At 39.4% G+C, this 14,368-nt stretch overlaps 1 protein-coding gene and 1 long non-coding RNA gene across 5 annotated transcripts in view; one reads left to right on the forward strand and one right to left on the reverse strand.

Moving 5' to 3' along the window:
- LOC110395110 overlaps positions 1-4,269 on the reverse strand; it is a 13,927-nt gene extending 9,658 nt beyond the window's left edge. The window contains exons 1-2 of the long non-coding RNA XR_002436170.1: positions 3,657-4,269; positions 3,098-3,213 (exon numbers count right to left, since the gene is read on the reverse strand). This is a non-coding gene — a long non-coding RNA (uncharacterized LOC110395110). The remainder of the gene's footprint in view (positions 1-3,097; positions 3,214-3,656) is intronic.
- ANKH (ANKH inorganic pyrophosphate transport regulator) overlaps positions 1-14,368 on the forward strand; it is a 103,470-nt gene that overhangs the window by 19,853 nt on the left and 69,249 nt on the right. Inside the window, exon 1 of one of the 4 annotated variants that reach the window (XM_021389238.1) lies at positions 5,345-5,449. The exons of 2 other annotated variants lie outside the window; for them this stretch is intronic. In XM_021389238.1, coding sequence (XP_021244913.1) covers positions 5,393-5,449 — 57 coding nt within the window. In that variant the 5' untranslated portion in view covers positions 5,345-5,392. Of the gene's footprint in view, positions 1-5,344; positions 5,577-14,368 lie in introns of those variants that run through there. One more of the 4 variants, XM_021389239.1, reaches the window with a different exon arrangement.

The following is a 14,368-nucleotide window of genomic DNA, read 5'->3' on the forward strand; positions in this document are numbered from 1 at the left end:
GCTCCAGGGCCTCAATGTCTTTCTTGCAGTGAGGAGCCCAAAACTGGACACAGTACTTGAGGTGCAGCCTCACCAGTGCTGAGTACAGAGGGACTCCTACTGGCAACACTATTTCTGATACAAGCCAGGATGCCACTGGCCCTCTTGGCCACCTGGGCACACTGCTGGCTTATGTTCAGCTGAGCATCAACCAATACCCCCAGCTCTGTTTCCTCTACACAGTCTTCCAGCCACTCTGCCCCAAGCCTGTAGCGTTGCCTGAGGTTGTTGTGGCCAAAGAGCAGGACCCGGCACTTGGTCTTGTTGAACCTCATCCCATTGGCTTCAGCCCAGAAATCCAGCCTGTCCAGGTCTCTCTGTAGGGCCTCTCTACCCCCAGGCAGATCAACACTTCCTGCCAGCTTGGTGTCGTCTTCAAACTTACTGAGGGTGCTCTCAATGCCCTCATCCAGGTCATCAGTAAAGATATTGAAAAGGACAGTTGTGAACAGACCTGAGACAGCTCAAAATCAGAAAGGCTGTACAAGAGCTGCAAAGAACAAACAGGATCAGTTGCAGTACTATGTTTCAAGAAAAAGAGATTAACGGAAAAAGTTGCTGATGATGATAAGATATAGCTCTGAACAAATATATAGTCCTATTCAAAAAAAAAGAAAAAAGCTTCCACTGTACAATTAAAGTGATTTACGCAATTCACCACATTTAACAAGTCTGTATTTCAGCCTTTTCTTTTTCTGTAGTGTTACAGTATCTGTTAAGTAGTGAGCATGCAGATTTATAGATACTGAAGCAAAGCTTAACATAAAAATTATTAAGTGTTCTTATGCAAGAGGATTATTTCATTATGATATCTTGGTTGACTTAATGTATCTTGTATCCAGAGAATGTAGACTTTGAAAACAGCGCAGGCTTTGTATTTAAATAAGTATTGCTATAGTTTAGTAACAGTATTCTGTATGTTAATGCCATGTTTCATTCTAGGTCATATAGGCTGTTGTTTCTTAGTATCTGAAAGTCTAGTATCTTCTATTTAAAAAATACTGCAGAATGTGTAAATTGTTTTCTATTTTTTTTTTTTTTTTAGATAGTTAGGCTCTGGAACTTTAAAACTTTAATCCCTTATTTACTGATACAGCTACAGCCAAAAATATTTTTGTTCTGCTGTTACCCAAAGAGCCACCTTTTCAACTCAGCTCATTGCTTTAACAGTTTGTGCTTTGCCAGCTAGCAAACACCTGCCTCCAATTTCTATGCAAAAACTCTTGATCGCATGTATCTGAGTCACACTTCTTTTGGAAACATATGTAATGAATTCTCTAAATATCAAGCTGACTTGGTATTCTACTGAACTGCTACTTATTCACTGCTTCCTTTAGTTGGGTAGCACTCTTCTCAGTGAGTTAGGGTGTTGCTGCAGTCTCAGTGTAGGTGTTAGCTTTCCAGTAATTCGTAGCTGTGTGGTCAGTATCATTTAAAACAAAATGTGAATCAAATGCATGTCTCAGACTACCTCATAGTTCTAAGGAAATTCCCTTTTCCATAAGAAACATCTCTGCCCTGCCAGATCTGAGGACTTCTTATTCAAATAAAACCTGATTTCACTCTCCTTCCCTTCTATAGCTGGAAAGCACTAGATGTTCACTTTGTTGACTCACTTGCTCTCACCTTGGTCTCAAACCTGTTCATATCAACTTCATCATATGTGTTTAGCAAACTAAGTCAAAATGTAGTTCATCTGTGAATTGGGGAGCAAGGACAAACAGAGGAGGCACAGTCCCCTCCAGCTGCTTCCTGGTAGAAGTAAGCTTGTTAGCATTAAAACTAATTCTTGCTTGAATAATTGATTCAGTTGATAAATCATCAGCTGAGGAATTAAAAGTTGAGAGACCAGAGTACATTGAACAGATAGAATGATAATTATAATTAGCTGCTGAAAGTTTGTAATGATAAAGAACTCCCATTTTCAGATTTATCTTATGTTAGTAACTTACTGTCACCACTTAGAATCATAGAATCATAGAATGGCTTGAGTAGGAAGGGACGTTAACGACCATTGAGCTCCAACCCTGTGCCATGAGCAGGGCTGCCACCCCCTGGGTCAGGGCCCCATCCAACCTGGCCTTGAGCACCTCCAGGGATGGGGCACCCACAGCTTCCCTGGGCAGCCTGTGCCAGGGCCTTACCACTCTCTGAGAAAATAATTTCTTCCTAACATCTAACCTGAATTTCCCCTCTTTTAGTTTAAAGTCATTCCCCCTTGTCCTGTCACTATCAGATCACGTAAAACATCAGTCCACCTCCTGTTTATAAGCTCTCTTTAAGTACTGGAAGCCTGCAGTGAGGTCTTCCTGGGGCCTTCTCTTCCCCATGCATAACAAGCCCAGCTCCTTCAGCCTGTCTTCAGAGTAGAAGTGCTCCAGCCCTCTGATCATCCTTGTGTCGGTCCTCTGGACCCACTTCAACGGTTCCATGTCTGTCTCATGCTGTGAGCCCTAGGGCTGGACTCAGTACTGCAGGTGGGGCCTCACAAGGGCAGAACAGAGGGAGACAGAGGGAGCCTAGTACCTGAACTGTACTATGTGATGCCAGTCATTTGCCACTGTGCTCAATTTCTTCCTCCCCATTCAGTGAGTATTTAAAAATGGATGACAGTAGTACGTAAATACTAAAGTTGAGTTGCAGACTATTATGTAGAAGCAAATTTAGCCAATTGTGTGTGGGTAGCAAAATGAAATATGTGTAATGATTTTTCCCACTTCAAATTCTAGGCCATTTTATCTTTCTGGTTGCTGCTAGCAGGATGAGGATGTATCTGACAACAGAAGGGATCTTTAAAAGTCAAATATAAATACGATATTTTAAATATGCACTGTGAGATAAGAACCTCATTCCCTCTTTTTTACCCTTGTGTTTCTCTTTATGATTTGTGACAGCCAGTCTCCTGCTTTTCACTGTCATAGTGAGAACTGTCCTTAGCCAAAATTTGTGTCATTGCCTTTGAAACAAAGAAGCAAAATGAATTAAGAAAATATGCCACTTTGAATGAAGATACCCTTCTGTGGATAGTCTGGTTAAAGAACAGGGGCTGTGTCCTGACCTGCAGTGAGCAGAGGCAGTGATCTACTGCCACCATGGCTCGGAGCCGTGGGCTGAGTGATGTTCTGATGACCCCCAGAAGATGCGCTCATGTTGCAGCTGAGGGGTGCTTCCAGGCTAAAGAGAAAGCTCACCAAGTAATATGTGTGATAAAATGCCATCCTTCCCCCTTCACCCACCACACCAAAAAATAAAGATGAGTGTTTGCAGCACATAGTCTGATTATGGAAGACTAATATGGTGAAACACTGTTTCTATTTCTATTCCTTCCTCTTTATGGGCATGAATGCTGACTGCTGCAGACTGGAAAAAGGACTTCTCACTTCTGGCTGTTCAGGGCAAATGCAAATTGTGAGCTCCATTTTGGAGGTTATGGACACTGTGTAAACATCTTTATCATACAGTAAACTCCATTTTATTTGTAGGCCTCGTCCCTCGTTCTGCTATCTTAACTACATCCACAGCCCACATTTAGATCAAGTTCCAAGCAGTAATGTTGCAAGGGTGTCTGTGGAAGGTCACTAAACTTAGATGGCCTATGGTTATCAGGGAGAACTTACCTTGCTAGCTGTTTTCAAAGAAGAGATTCAGGAGGCAAAGCTGTGTCAGTGAAGGCTCCTGAACACTCCAAAGGCCCCAAATTCCCTAGCAAACAGTGATGAAAAGGAAAATTTCCAAATCTGGAAAATGCAAACAGTAATTTTTCTTTTACCTAATTCTATTTCTTGTGCAATCATAACCGAAACTTGCAAAATCTCTGTGCTGTGTCTCAAGCATTATCTGTTCTGTGTTTACAAACCAGGAACCAGCAAACACAAAGAAAATGGAAAGCTAAGTGCTTAAACAAAGGTGAATGGTTTTGCTCATGTGAGTCCATAAAAATAGGCGTGTGGGGTTGGATGGGGTGAGGAATAGCTCTGACTAGAAACTTAGTCCATGAAGTTCTACTTTGTTATATGTTGACTGAATTTGTGTGAAAGAAACATGTCTCAGGGTTACCATGGAGAGTGAGAAAGGTTCACTTCTGAAGGTGTGCTAGAGCAAGGGAAGATATCCCTTGTCCCCATCCAAGCAGTTTTCTGGCAAGCATAAAACTCTGGAAATGTTCTATGTCATCATGTCATAAAAAAAAAAATACATTACAGTTGACACACTGGACACAAAGGACCTCTGGGTGACAACAAGCAGATCCAGATGTGAAGGCCTGTTTTCATATTTATTCTTTCTTTCACATACTGATTTTATCAGTGATTGCTTATACTTCAGAGTCGGACTTTAGCTTAGTATTTGTTAATGTGTAAGCCGACACGTTCAAATAACAAATAATCCTTAACAATTAATGAACCAGTGATTAGCGTGGCATGACTTACGTGGTGTTAGCATCGCTTAAAGATGTCCCCCTCTCCTGCCTCTTGTGACATTTTGTTTCAGGAGACAGAGACATTATCCACACCATTTCTTCCATCTTACCTTAATTTCTATTCCATTGTCTTTGTTTCTGTGGACAAATGATAGCTGAATTGGAGTCTGAAAGAGAAGGTTCTGCAATTCTCCTTGCTATTTTAGGGCTCTGAAAACTGAGTCATTCAGCATAAACTCAAAAGTTTCAGCTCGAAGAATATGGAAGCATTCTTATTAGTGAAACACTTCAATTCCTGCCTAAAAAGCCACCAATAGGTTTGATGCCTTTGGTCATATCCATTCAAGTGAGGAAAAACGCTTGCAATAGCAGCAGCATAACAGTATTCAGATAGAAGCTCTTAATTTTTAGAGGACACCAAAGTGTGATTATTGATATTTTAGGAAAAATATGTGTAGAGATGTTTTTACAACTAGCACACTTGAAAGAATGCACTAGGATAAAAGTGGTTTCCTAGTCCTGCCAAGTGTATTGTATCTTTACAGTGATTTCAGTGGTGGCTTAGGCAAATACGTTGAGTAACAGAGAAGGGGAAAGGCAAAGATCTTTTGCTTGTATGATTGCCAAACTGATTCTTAGTGACAGTGAAGTGACTTAGAAATATAGACTTCATTGTTTCTAAGCATTGATGTTTTAAAGCTAACCTTTTTGCTTCCATAGCAGCTTAGAAGAACATGTGAATAGCTTCACTCTTGCCCCAATAGTATTCTCATTTTTTTGTGTGGAGGAAAAGAGGAAAACAAGGTTCATAATTTCACAATAAGAATGAGCATTCTTGGCACATGTAGTCCTCCGCATTTTGATGTATATAAGCAGATGCCTGTAGTGCTCCACTGACTTCCAAGCAGCTTTGTGCATGCCTCAAGAGATTATTTCATGGTCAAGCTTGAAGAAATTCAGTGCCAGTCAAGTGTGATTGAATGTGGCTCGGAGGTAGGGTAGAAAAAGGCACCAAGTGTGGTTTATGGATTCACATTTGAGTGTGAGCGTTCCTGTGTCACGTCTTTGGCTGCCAAAATGCATGTTTTGTCCAACATGATCTGGAGTGAGTTTTACTAAGGTGATTTTATATTTTTCTACATGGCTTTTCCCTCAGTCCTTCCTACTCATCTGTGCTTCCATTTGCCTGCCTTCAGCACCTTCATCTACCACTCACCTACTTTCCTAATTTCCTTGAGTAAAAGACTATTTTACAAGCTGCTGGCTTGCCAGTGCTCTGACCTGCTCATCTGCAAGAGCTGACCTATCTAATGTCTTTAGCTCATGAATCATCTCTTGAATTCACTACAGACATTTCATTTCATTGAAATTAATTTCACCATCTTCAGTGACAGGTCCCTGGAAAAGTCTAATGGCCTTTGCTTTCCCCTTTCCTTTTTGTTTTTCTTACCTTTTATCTTTCCTTTAATCTGCATTACAGTTCACCACTGTTTTCCTTTGTTAGGTTTCTTCTCCAGTTTTATTTGTTCATCTTCTGTTTAACCATCTGTTATCTTTGTCTCCTCTTTTAACATTTTCCTGTGTAATTATACCTCAGAATGGACAAGCATTCTTATTGGTACTTTCCGATGACAGCATCTGATCTCAGCCCCTTATGCAATAATCCCAGCATCTGCTCATTCAAATCTACACCAATTCTGTATTTATTACCTCCTCCAAGACATGAATTCTTTCCTTGAAATGATTATCAAGGGAGAAAATAGATGGAGGGGGACAATCAGTAGGAAAAACACATCCAAATTAACATATTATTTTGCATCACGTCCCATGTGTCATTCAAATCTTTTTTGGCATATACTGCCCGGGATACATCACTCTGCAAGCTTGCATTCTATCCAGCTGATTTCCTGTACAGTCCTTCTTGCTTTTCCCCTTTCCCTAGCTACAGTATTTGTGTTGACATTGTAATGTAAGAGCCTGGTAACAGAATCCTTTATTTACATATAGAGCAATACATGATTCTTGCCCCTTCCCTGCTATTAAGGTCTCTTGCTCCATATGCTGAACTGCTGCAATTCTTTATACATAAATTGCTCCAAAATTAATGCCTCTTATTTATTTCCATGGAAAGTACAAAGAGCACAGTAATACTGTTTGACAGAGCATATTTTCAGCCTCAAAACACTGTTTTTCAACATAGTCACCACCATTAGCTATGCTTTTTTTGCCAGCAATGAACAAGAGCCTACATGCTGCGCTCATAAAAATCTGCATGGCTGTCTGGAACGTGGCTTGTCTTTCACATCGCTATCATCATTGCTGAAACTCACCACCCACCGCCTCACTGCGTTCACATCCACAGTTTGGTCTCCATAGACATTCAGCAAGTATTGATGAATATCAGTGGATGCCATTATTTCCCCATGGAGGAATTCAGTGACACGTTTGCTTCGTGTGCACTTCTGTGTGAGACGTCATTTTGTCAAATTGCCCCTCTGCTGCCATCTGTCACGTGGCAACAAACTGTAACAAGATATCGGTGGCAAGGTTCAAGCTCTACTGCCATACTACCAACATCCGCCTCTGATGTCATGGGCCAACACAATATAACCGGAAGATTTGCTTTCAGAGCAGCTCTCATACAATTACTAAAGAGATGGAAAATCCATTTGGAAGTAGCAGGCCATTGTTCATTTGAATTTCATTAAGTTTCTTTTCTTCAGTGAAAGTCTTTCACCTCACTAGTCTGGGTAGAAGTCATTGGGATAATCAGCAATTACAAGCAGATCACAATTACTAATTTATCACAACATTCCTGGAACATGCTGTTTCCATTCCTGGATTGTTACACTGGCATTTAAATTATTAAAGCTGCATAAGAGCAAGCCAGTCATTCCCCCTGGAGGACCTGAAATATTCTTACGTGTCTATTAAATGAAAATGCTTTAAAAAGATAAAGGAAAAGTTTTAATGAGACATTGTAGGAGCAGGCAGCCATGTTCATAGGTTAACTGCATGTCCACTCAATTTAGAAAAAGATTAGCAAATTTAGAGTAAATAGAGCTTGTTAGGACACCTTTGCGAGTATTTTACATTTCTTCGTTCAGATATGTATGTATTTCTGTAAGTATCTCAAGCCAGATTTGGTCCTCTTAGAGCTACTATGTTTAAGGAGTGAATTAGGATTGAATTCATGCAAATTCTTCTCGGCATAATTCTGCAACATGTTTTTCCAGTCTTGCTGTTTTACCTCCGTACATATGGCTCCATTTGGACCAAAACCGAGTGCGTGATACACAGGGTGATGTTTCCTCTCAGAGCTCTTCCTTCTCTCCTCCATATTGGCTGCATTTGTTATGCTTGGCCTTCTCTTGCACCAGACAGAGAGGTACTGAGAGCTGGAGTCGCTCTCCCACTTGGTGCTGTTGTTGCTTTGTGCCCTGACAGAAAAGGAGTGCTATGTGGGCCTCGCTTTATTTTCCACCTGAACTTAGGTTTATTGTGATCACGTTTTCAGGTGTGAGCAACTACAGAAGCAAGAGAAAATGAACAAGTTTACTTAGCAGTAGAGAATGTGGTCTGGTACCAGTTTAAGGAAAAGAAGTGTTTTTGTTGATTAAATGGAGATTGGGTTGTCAAGGGAGAAGTGCTAGTAGGAGCAACATGGTGGTGGCCCTCTGAGCAAGGCCTGCTGTCCCTTGGCATAGCCAGAGAGATCACTGCACTAGTGGGTACCTCCCTGCACCTCCTCAGTGAACACTGATCTTGATCTGCATTTTGAAGTGAAGAGCAATGGTTGTTTATACATGATATTGCAGTTTGCCAAAAAAAAGTATTCGGTATGACATACTGTGTTTATCTCAATATGAAATTTCCCTATTTAACTGAGGGGTGATAATGCAGAGCTTGGGAAGGTAATGAATACCCAGCCCTGCATCAGATGAGGGATTTAGGCTGCTTCTGGCTGCTGAGACTCCGGAGCAGCTGGGTGCCTAATTGTCTGGAGAGGTTTTGGAAAAAAATCCTCTCTCGCCTAATTGCGCTGGGGAAAAACACTGCCTGGAATGTCAGCTCGAGTGTATATTAAAAAAAAGAAGATCAATTAATGCGATTTGCTTGATGTCAGTTTGTTAATTCCTATATGCATGTCATAGAAATTATTTGGTCGGTCACCTCAAAAAGCAAGAATCTGAAAACAGCTGAAGGTTTACAGATGGAATAACATGCCAATGTCATTTTTACAAAAATTTTTAACCCTGCAAATGCCAAATGGCCTGAGCTTGTCATAGTTTTTGTTGCTGTTGTTTTTTAAGCAAACCAGCATTGCATATGCATGTTGTCTTTTAAATACCTTAACTGAATATAAGACAGATTACACCCTATAAATGTAGATGTATCCTTGGAGCATACTAGTCTTCTCTAGAAGCAAATCAAATCATCGTATCAGTATAAGAGCTCTGGCTTTAGTGATGCTGCTAAGCATCAGTTTACTGTTATTCTGTAAAAAAAAATAAATTAGAATTCAGATCTAAATTTTATGTACTTCAGTTTTGTTAGCCTTGTATTATGTAGAGGCTTGTGCAGACCTTACTTTTGTAAATTACACTCAGTTGTCCTTCCAAATTAAGGCACTTTATTCCTCCTGACAGTGTGCTAGCTTCCTATCCTTCTCTGAAAATGATTTTTTTTTGTGTGTAAAAATGGAGTATCTGAATCCATGCGGTGAAAGTCAGTGTAGCGTGTTTTTTTTTTTTCTGTAATATTTCTTCTTCTGCTATGTCATTTCTTTACTTAAATTCCCAATGCGTGTTGTAAAGACACTATTATAATCAAGGTCATGTAAGCCTCTATCTGGACGAGACCAGACACCCAATTTCTTCACTTCAGATCACCTTAAAATTTCCAGGCTGTATTTCTCTCAGTTAAACAGCTCATCCTTTGGCAAGATGCTGTCACTTGCTCATCTTTCTTTTTAACACAGTCTCTGCTTCATCCCTCTGCCGACTTAATGGGCATTCATGCCCTGATCTGTGTACTACGCCTGTATTAACTTTGAGCCTGTATTTGGGACTTTGTTTCTCTCAGCAGTGAAAGAGTTACAAAGTCCTTTAAAATAGTATTTAAATTAGATTTAAGAGAAGTAGGTGTCACTTTCAGGTGGAAAACAGGTCTTAGAGGCAGAGCTCTTATTTTGCACGTTTCCTAGTTTAGTTTATATGAATATGTAGTTGCAATTCTTGTTGTTTGGATCAGGAGCCCAGGGACACTGCACATTAAAGCTTTTAGCTTGTTTCAGCCATAGCTCAGGGATGGCTGCAGCTGCAACAGCTCCTTCCTCTAGGACAGCTGTATCATGGTTATTGTCATTTATTGTCTCTCCTTTGTCATCCCAAGTAAAAAATTGATTCTTATCTCCGCTATTGTCAGAGAATGTTCTTGTTAAGCTAGGTATAATGTAATAAATTCCAGCAGTAGCTATTTGTAGACTGAGATACCTTTAGATATAAACTCTACAGTCTGAGCAGCTTACATTGAAGGTGCTGTTGTTTTTTTCCACTGTAATTTGTGTTTCAGCTACTGGTGCAGGCAGATCAATTTTTTCTCCTTTTATTTTTTACTTTGCAGTGTCACTGCACTCTGTTTTTCAGACATTGTCCCAAACTCATAATTAATCCGGTGTCAGAAGAAAGCAGTAAGAATTACCAACAAGGGAGAAAAATGCAAGGTACACTTTCTGAATACTGGCAGCAAAGGAAGGAAGATCGCTTTTTCTCCTGCTTTGTTCTATCAGATCAGGTAGTCTAATTATTCATGCAGTTTTCCCCCCAGCTGTATTAGAAAAGGTGTAGCAACAGTGTAGCCTTGCTTGGGGGCTGCTGTGTTCCTGTACTCTTTCACAGACCCTCCGAGGAGTGACTTCTGAGAGACTACCCCTCTTTAATGTTATAGCCTCCTTTCATGCATTGCAGTCCCTGTGATGGCAACCCAAATCTGACAGAATTGGCACTATGGTAAAACTAGCTCCATCTCTGTTACCGTGTAAAGCATTTCTTCCTTTTTTTTTTTTTCTACCTCATAAGGAAAGCAAATGGCAAAGACCATCTGGGAAGACTCATCAGTTCATGCCATTTTTATATCTATCCTTTATGATTCTTTCAGGTATCTCTGTCCATGGGGCTGGGCATAGTCAAAGGACAAAGATGATGCTGGGAAGTATTGCGTTAATTCAGAAAACATACTTTCCTCCTGACATTGTTGGTACTCCCTTTAAATCCTCGTATGTATTATTTGCTTTTTTAACATCCCTGTTTTCCTGGGTTGCTACTGCCAAGTACCAAAGGAATCGGATTTCAGCAGCACAGTTTCCTCACAAACTGCAATACCAAGAGGAAAGACTGAAAAGAACAAGACTGAAAAACATACATGTCCATTAGTTTAAGGGTGAAACATCTGCTTGTTCCGCTTTAGAAGCGAACTCTGAAATGAAAAACCATCTCATCAGAAGTTTCAATATATTTAGATTCAAGCTGTATCTTTTGAGGCCCATTTGTTCTAGCTAATGCCAGTTGTACCTTTTTGTTGGGTCATTTTGTATTGCTTTAATGAGGTAGTTCTGAACAGTCATTCATTGATAGGGAACAGCAGTAAAGGGAGAAAAGTCTCTAACTGAACAAAATACAGTAATGTTAGGGCTCAGGAATGGCCAATGGAATTAAAAGTCAAGAATATTGCATGGCTTTTAGTAATAATAGTATAAATTTATAGAAATTTTTGCGTGAGAAGCCAGAACTGGTCAGCACGTGGAAAGTCTCTTAATAGCAATCCTTATAAATGCTTGACAGAATAGCTAGAAGAGAGACAGGCACTGTGAATTACTTCTCAATAAGTCATTTTTATGAATAAATTAATGAATGTACTTCTGAGCCCACTATTCTAACTTAGGCAGGCTTGTTAGTTGTGAAACAAAGACTAATTGGCAACTTAGAAAAATAAAATTATTTAAGCAAAGAAAAAAAAAGCCTAAAATGAAACTGTACCTTTACAAAACCACGCCTGGTGGTATCTCATCAGTCTTGGTCAATTCTATGGAGACACTAAAAGTGAAATGTGACTGAGCTGTCAGTCAAGAAGCACAACCTATTTTATAGCCTACTTAACTAAACATGAGTTCAAACAAGAAACTACTTAGTTTTTTGAAGAACCTCACAAAGATGGTTCCCATGCCACATAAGTCACCAATTTAGAAAGGATTTTGTTATTCCTTTAACATTAAAAAAAAAAAATTCAACTCGTTTAACTACTTTAATCCCACTTTCTTTATTTGCAGTTTTGTGACTTGGCAGGAGCAAAAAACATGAAATAGCAGTCTCCTCTCACTTTCATGGTACTATCTGTGTTCTGGATTTAAAAGTACTAATGAGAACTTCAAAAGAAAGAATGTGGCAGCATGCACTACAGCTCTTTGCAGAAAATCTAGTTAGTTTTTCAACACAGGAGACGTGTACATAGGTAATCTTTAGCTAGAGGCTGTTATCTTTTTATTCTTACCAAACGATTCTCTGGCATTACTTATTTGCTCAATTAATTTTAGTATTTCATTTTCTTTGAAAGTCTGAAACCTGTGACATTTTTCACAGGATGTCAAGGTTGTGACATTTGTCTTTCTTTTCTTAGGACAGTCACAGACTTAGAATAGAAGCCAAGTTTCTTTCAGCAGCATTAGCATTTAAGTTCAGTTTCTTCTTGCAGTTCAGTGTGTCACAAATTTGTATGCTGGTAGTTAAATTCTTTCTCTCCTTCATTCCCATCTCTACTACCCATTTTTGTTAGTTATTAAGGTGCTCCAGTGTTTAGATAGTGCCAGCCCTATTTAGGTGACAGTTTGTGCAAGATGAAATTTTTATGCTGCTAGAAGACAGATTTTACTACAGCTACAATATTAAAGGTGAGAATTCCCCAAGGAAATTCCAGCTCTATTTTCTTAGAACTTTGCTGTGCTTTTTCACAAAGAATATGCACCATACGCCCTCATTCTTTTTTTTGAGTAAACATGAATCAGCAAAGCCACGTGTGCTTTCACTGCAGTGGAAAGTTGTTGACAGTATTTTTCTTTTTTATCAAAAAAAGGCCTAAACCCAAGTTTTGGCAGGCACAACAAGAAGAGTTTTTTCAATTACTGTTTTGGGACATCCTGCCATCTTTCTCAGCATATGCTGCCTTCCTGTTTATACCCTTTAGTCCTCCAGAGCCCATGGGGGAAAACAAGGCTACAATTTCAGTCTAGCTGATGGAGAAAGGTAGGAGATGGAAAGGAGTTTCACTGTAAATATACATGTCCTGTTTAAAAATAAAGAAATATTTGCCCTCAGCAGTGCCTTTTCAGCTTGTTGAGCTTCCAGAAGGCATTGAGGACTATTAGAAGTTGGCATTGCTGCTGAGGTATCATAGCAACTCCAGCAAATCACAGCGGCGCCCTCCAACAATGAATCATTCATTTAGAAACCATATCTCCTCTTGCCTTTACTTGTGGAAGAGTTATTCCTTTCAGGAGGAAAATTTATATCCACCAGGCAGACATCTGATACACAATACCTAATAGAGTGTGTACAATGGCTTTGGAGGGATTGCTCAGGCATTGCCTTTAACCAAGGCAGTAGTTCTAAAGAAATCTCAAAGCATGGGTAGCCGCTTGGACGGCTGCCACTTCTCAAAGCTGCTTCACTTCAACCTCTGTATTTTGCCTGTTTCACTGAAGGGAATTAATGTCAAGAAATTGTATCCTTTGGTTTGTCTTCTTCTGGTAAGGCAAATCACCTAATGAACCACAGGCAGAAAGTAATGATACTGACAAGTGATTTATTAATGAACTGACTCTAATGAGTGTCTAAGCTATAACCAGGAAAAAAAAGATTAATTAATTTCTTCCTAGGAAATCCCAGCTGAGCACATTACTAAGAAGCACATGAAAAGAGTATGCTTAAAACACACTAAATCAGATTTCCTAAACACTACTAGGTACCTTTGAAATCAATTAAGTGGCTGTGAACCAATGTAAGAAGGCATTTGAAGTAGAAGGAAAGTAAGCGTCTTTCCATACCCAATGTCCATGTGATGAAGTTGCTCTGTAACAGCATCAGAGCACATGCTTTCTTTTTCACTTGTGCAGTTTCAGTGCAGACTGAAAGAGAGAACTTAGCTTAGGACAAAAAAAAATACAACAATTCACTTAAATACAAATACAGAAGTGGTAAGTCTCTGCATAGCAGGGTGGTATAAAGTTATTCTAGCTCTAGAATTCAGCCTTTCAGGGAAGTAATATGGTGAAGTAGTTTGATTTAATTGATATAGAGATATGTTATGCATATGCTTTGTTGGAAACAACGTCAGCAATATAAAAATTGTTTGGGCATTCACTGTAATCAAATGTTGTTATATTTGATGTTTCCTTCTTGAGTTTTCTGATTTTACCAACAGTGCAGTTTTTCAAAGTTGACAGTAGTACAGTTTCAAGGAGTGAAAAAAAAATCACTTCAGAGGGTTAAAACAGTACCAACTTTAATTTTTTTAAGCTGACTGACAGATATTTTCATAGTGGATGTAGATCTATTTTCTTATTCCTTCAGTACTTCTAAAGAAATAGGCCCGGAGGCCTGTTGTGTTCTTTCTTTCGTTTGCCTCAGCTTTAAGTTTTTTTTAGAGAATACTGGTAGGAAGTTGTTACTAGATCTGAAAGAGAAAGTGAAAGAAAACTTGGCAAAGCCATTTTCTGCATGCATAGCTGAGCTTATAAATAAATAAAATAAACTAATTTCCCCCTTCTCTGCCTCCAGTTTTGCTCTTACCAGAGCTGCACAGGAGAACACTGATGCGTGAATCATAATGGTAGTTTCATTGGCAAATACCTGCTCATTT

This window comes from Numida meleagris, chromosome 2 (assembly GCF_002078875.1).
Source record: "Numida meleagris isolate 19003 breed g44 Domestic line chromosome 2, NumMel1.0, whole genome shotgun sequence".
NCBI classification, from domain to species: Eukaryota; Metazoa; Chordata; class Aves; order Galliformes; family Numididae; genus Numida; species Numida meleagris.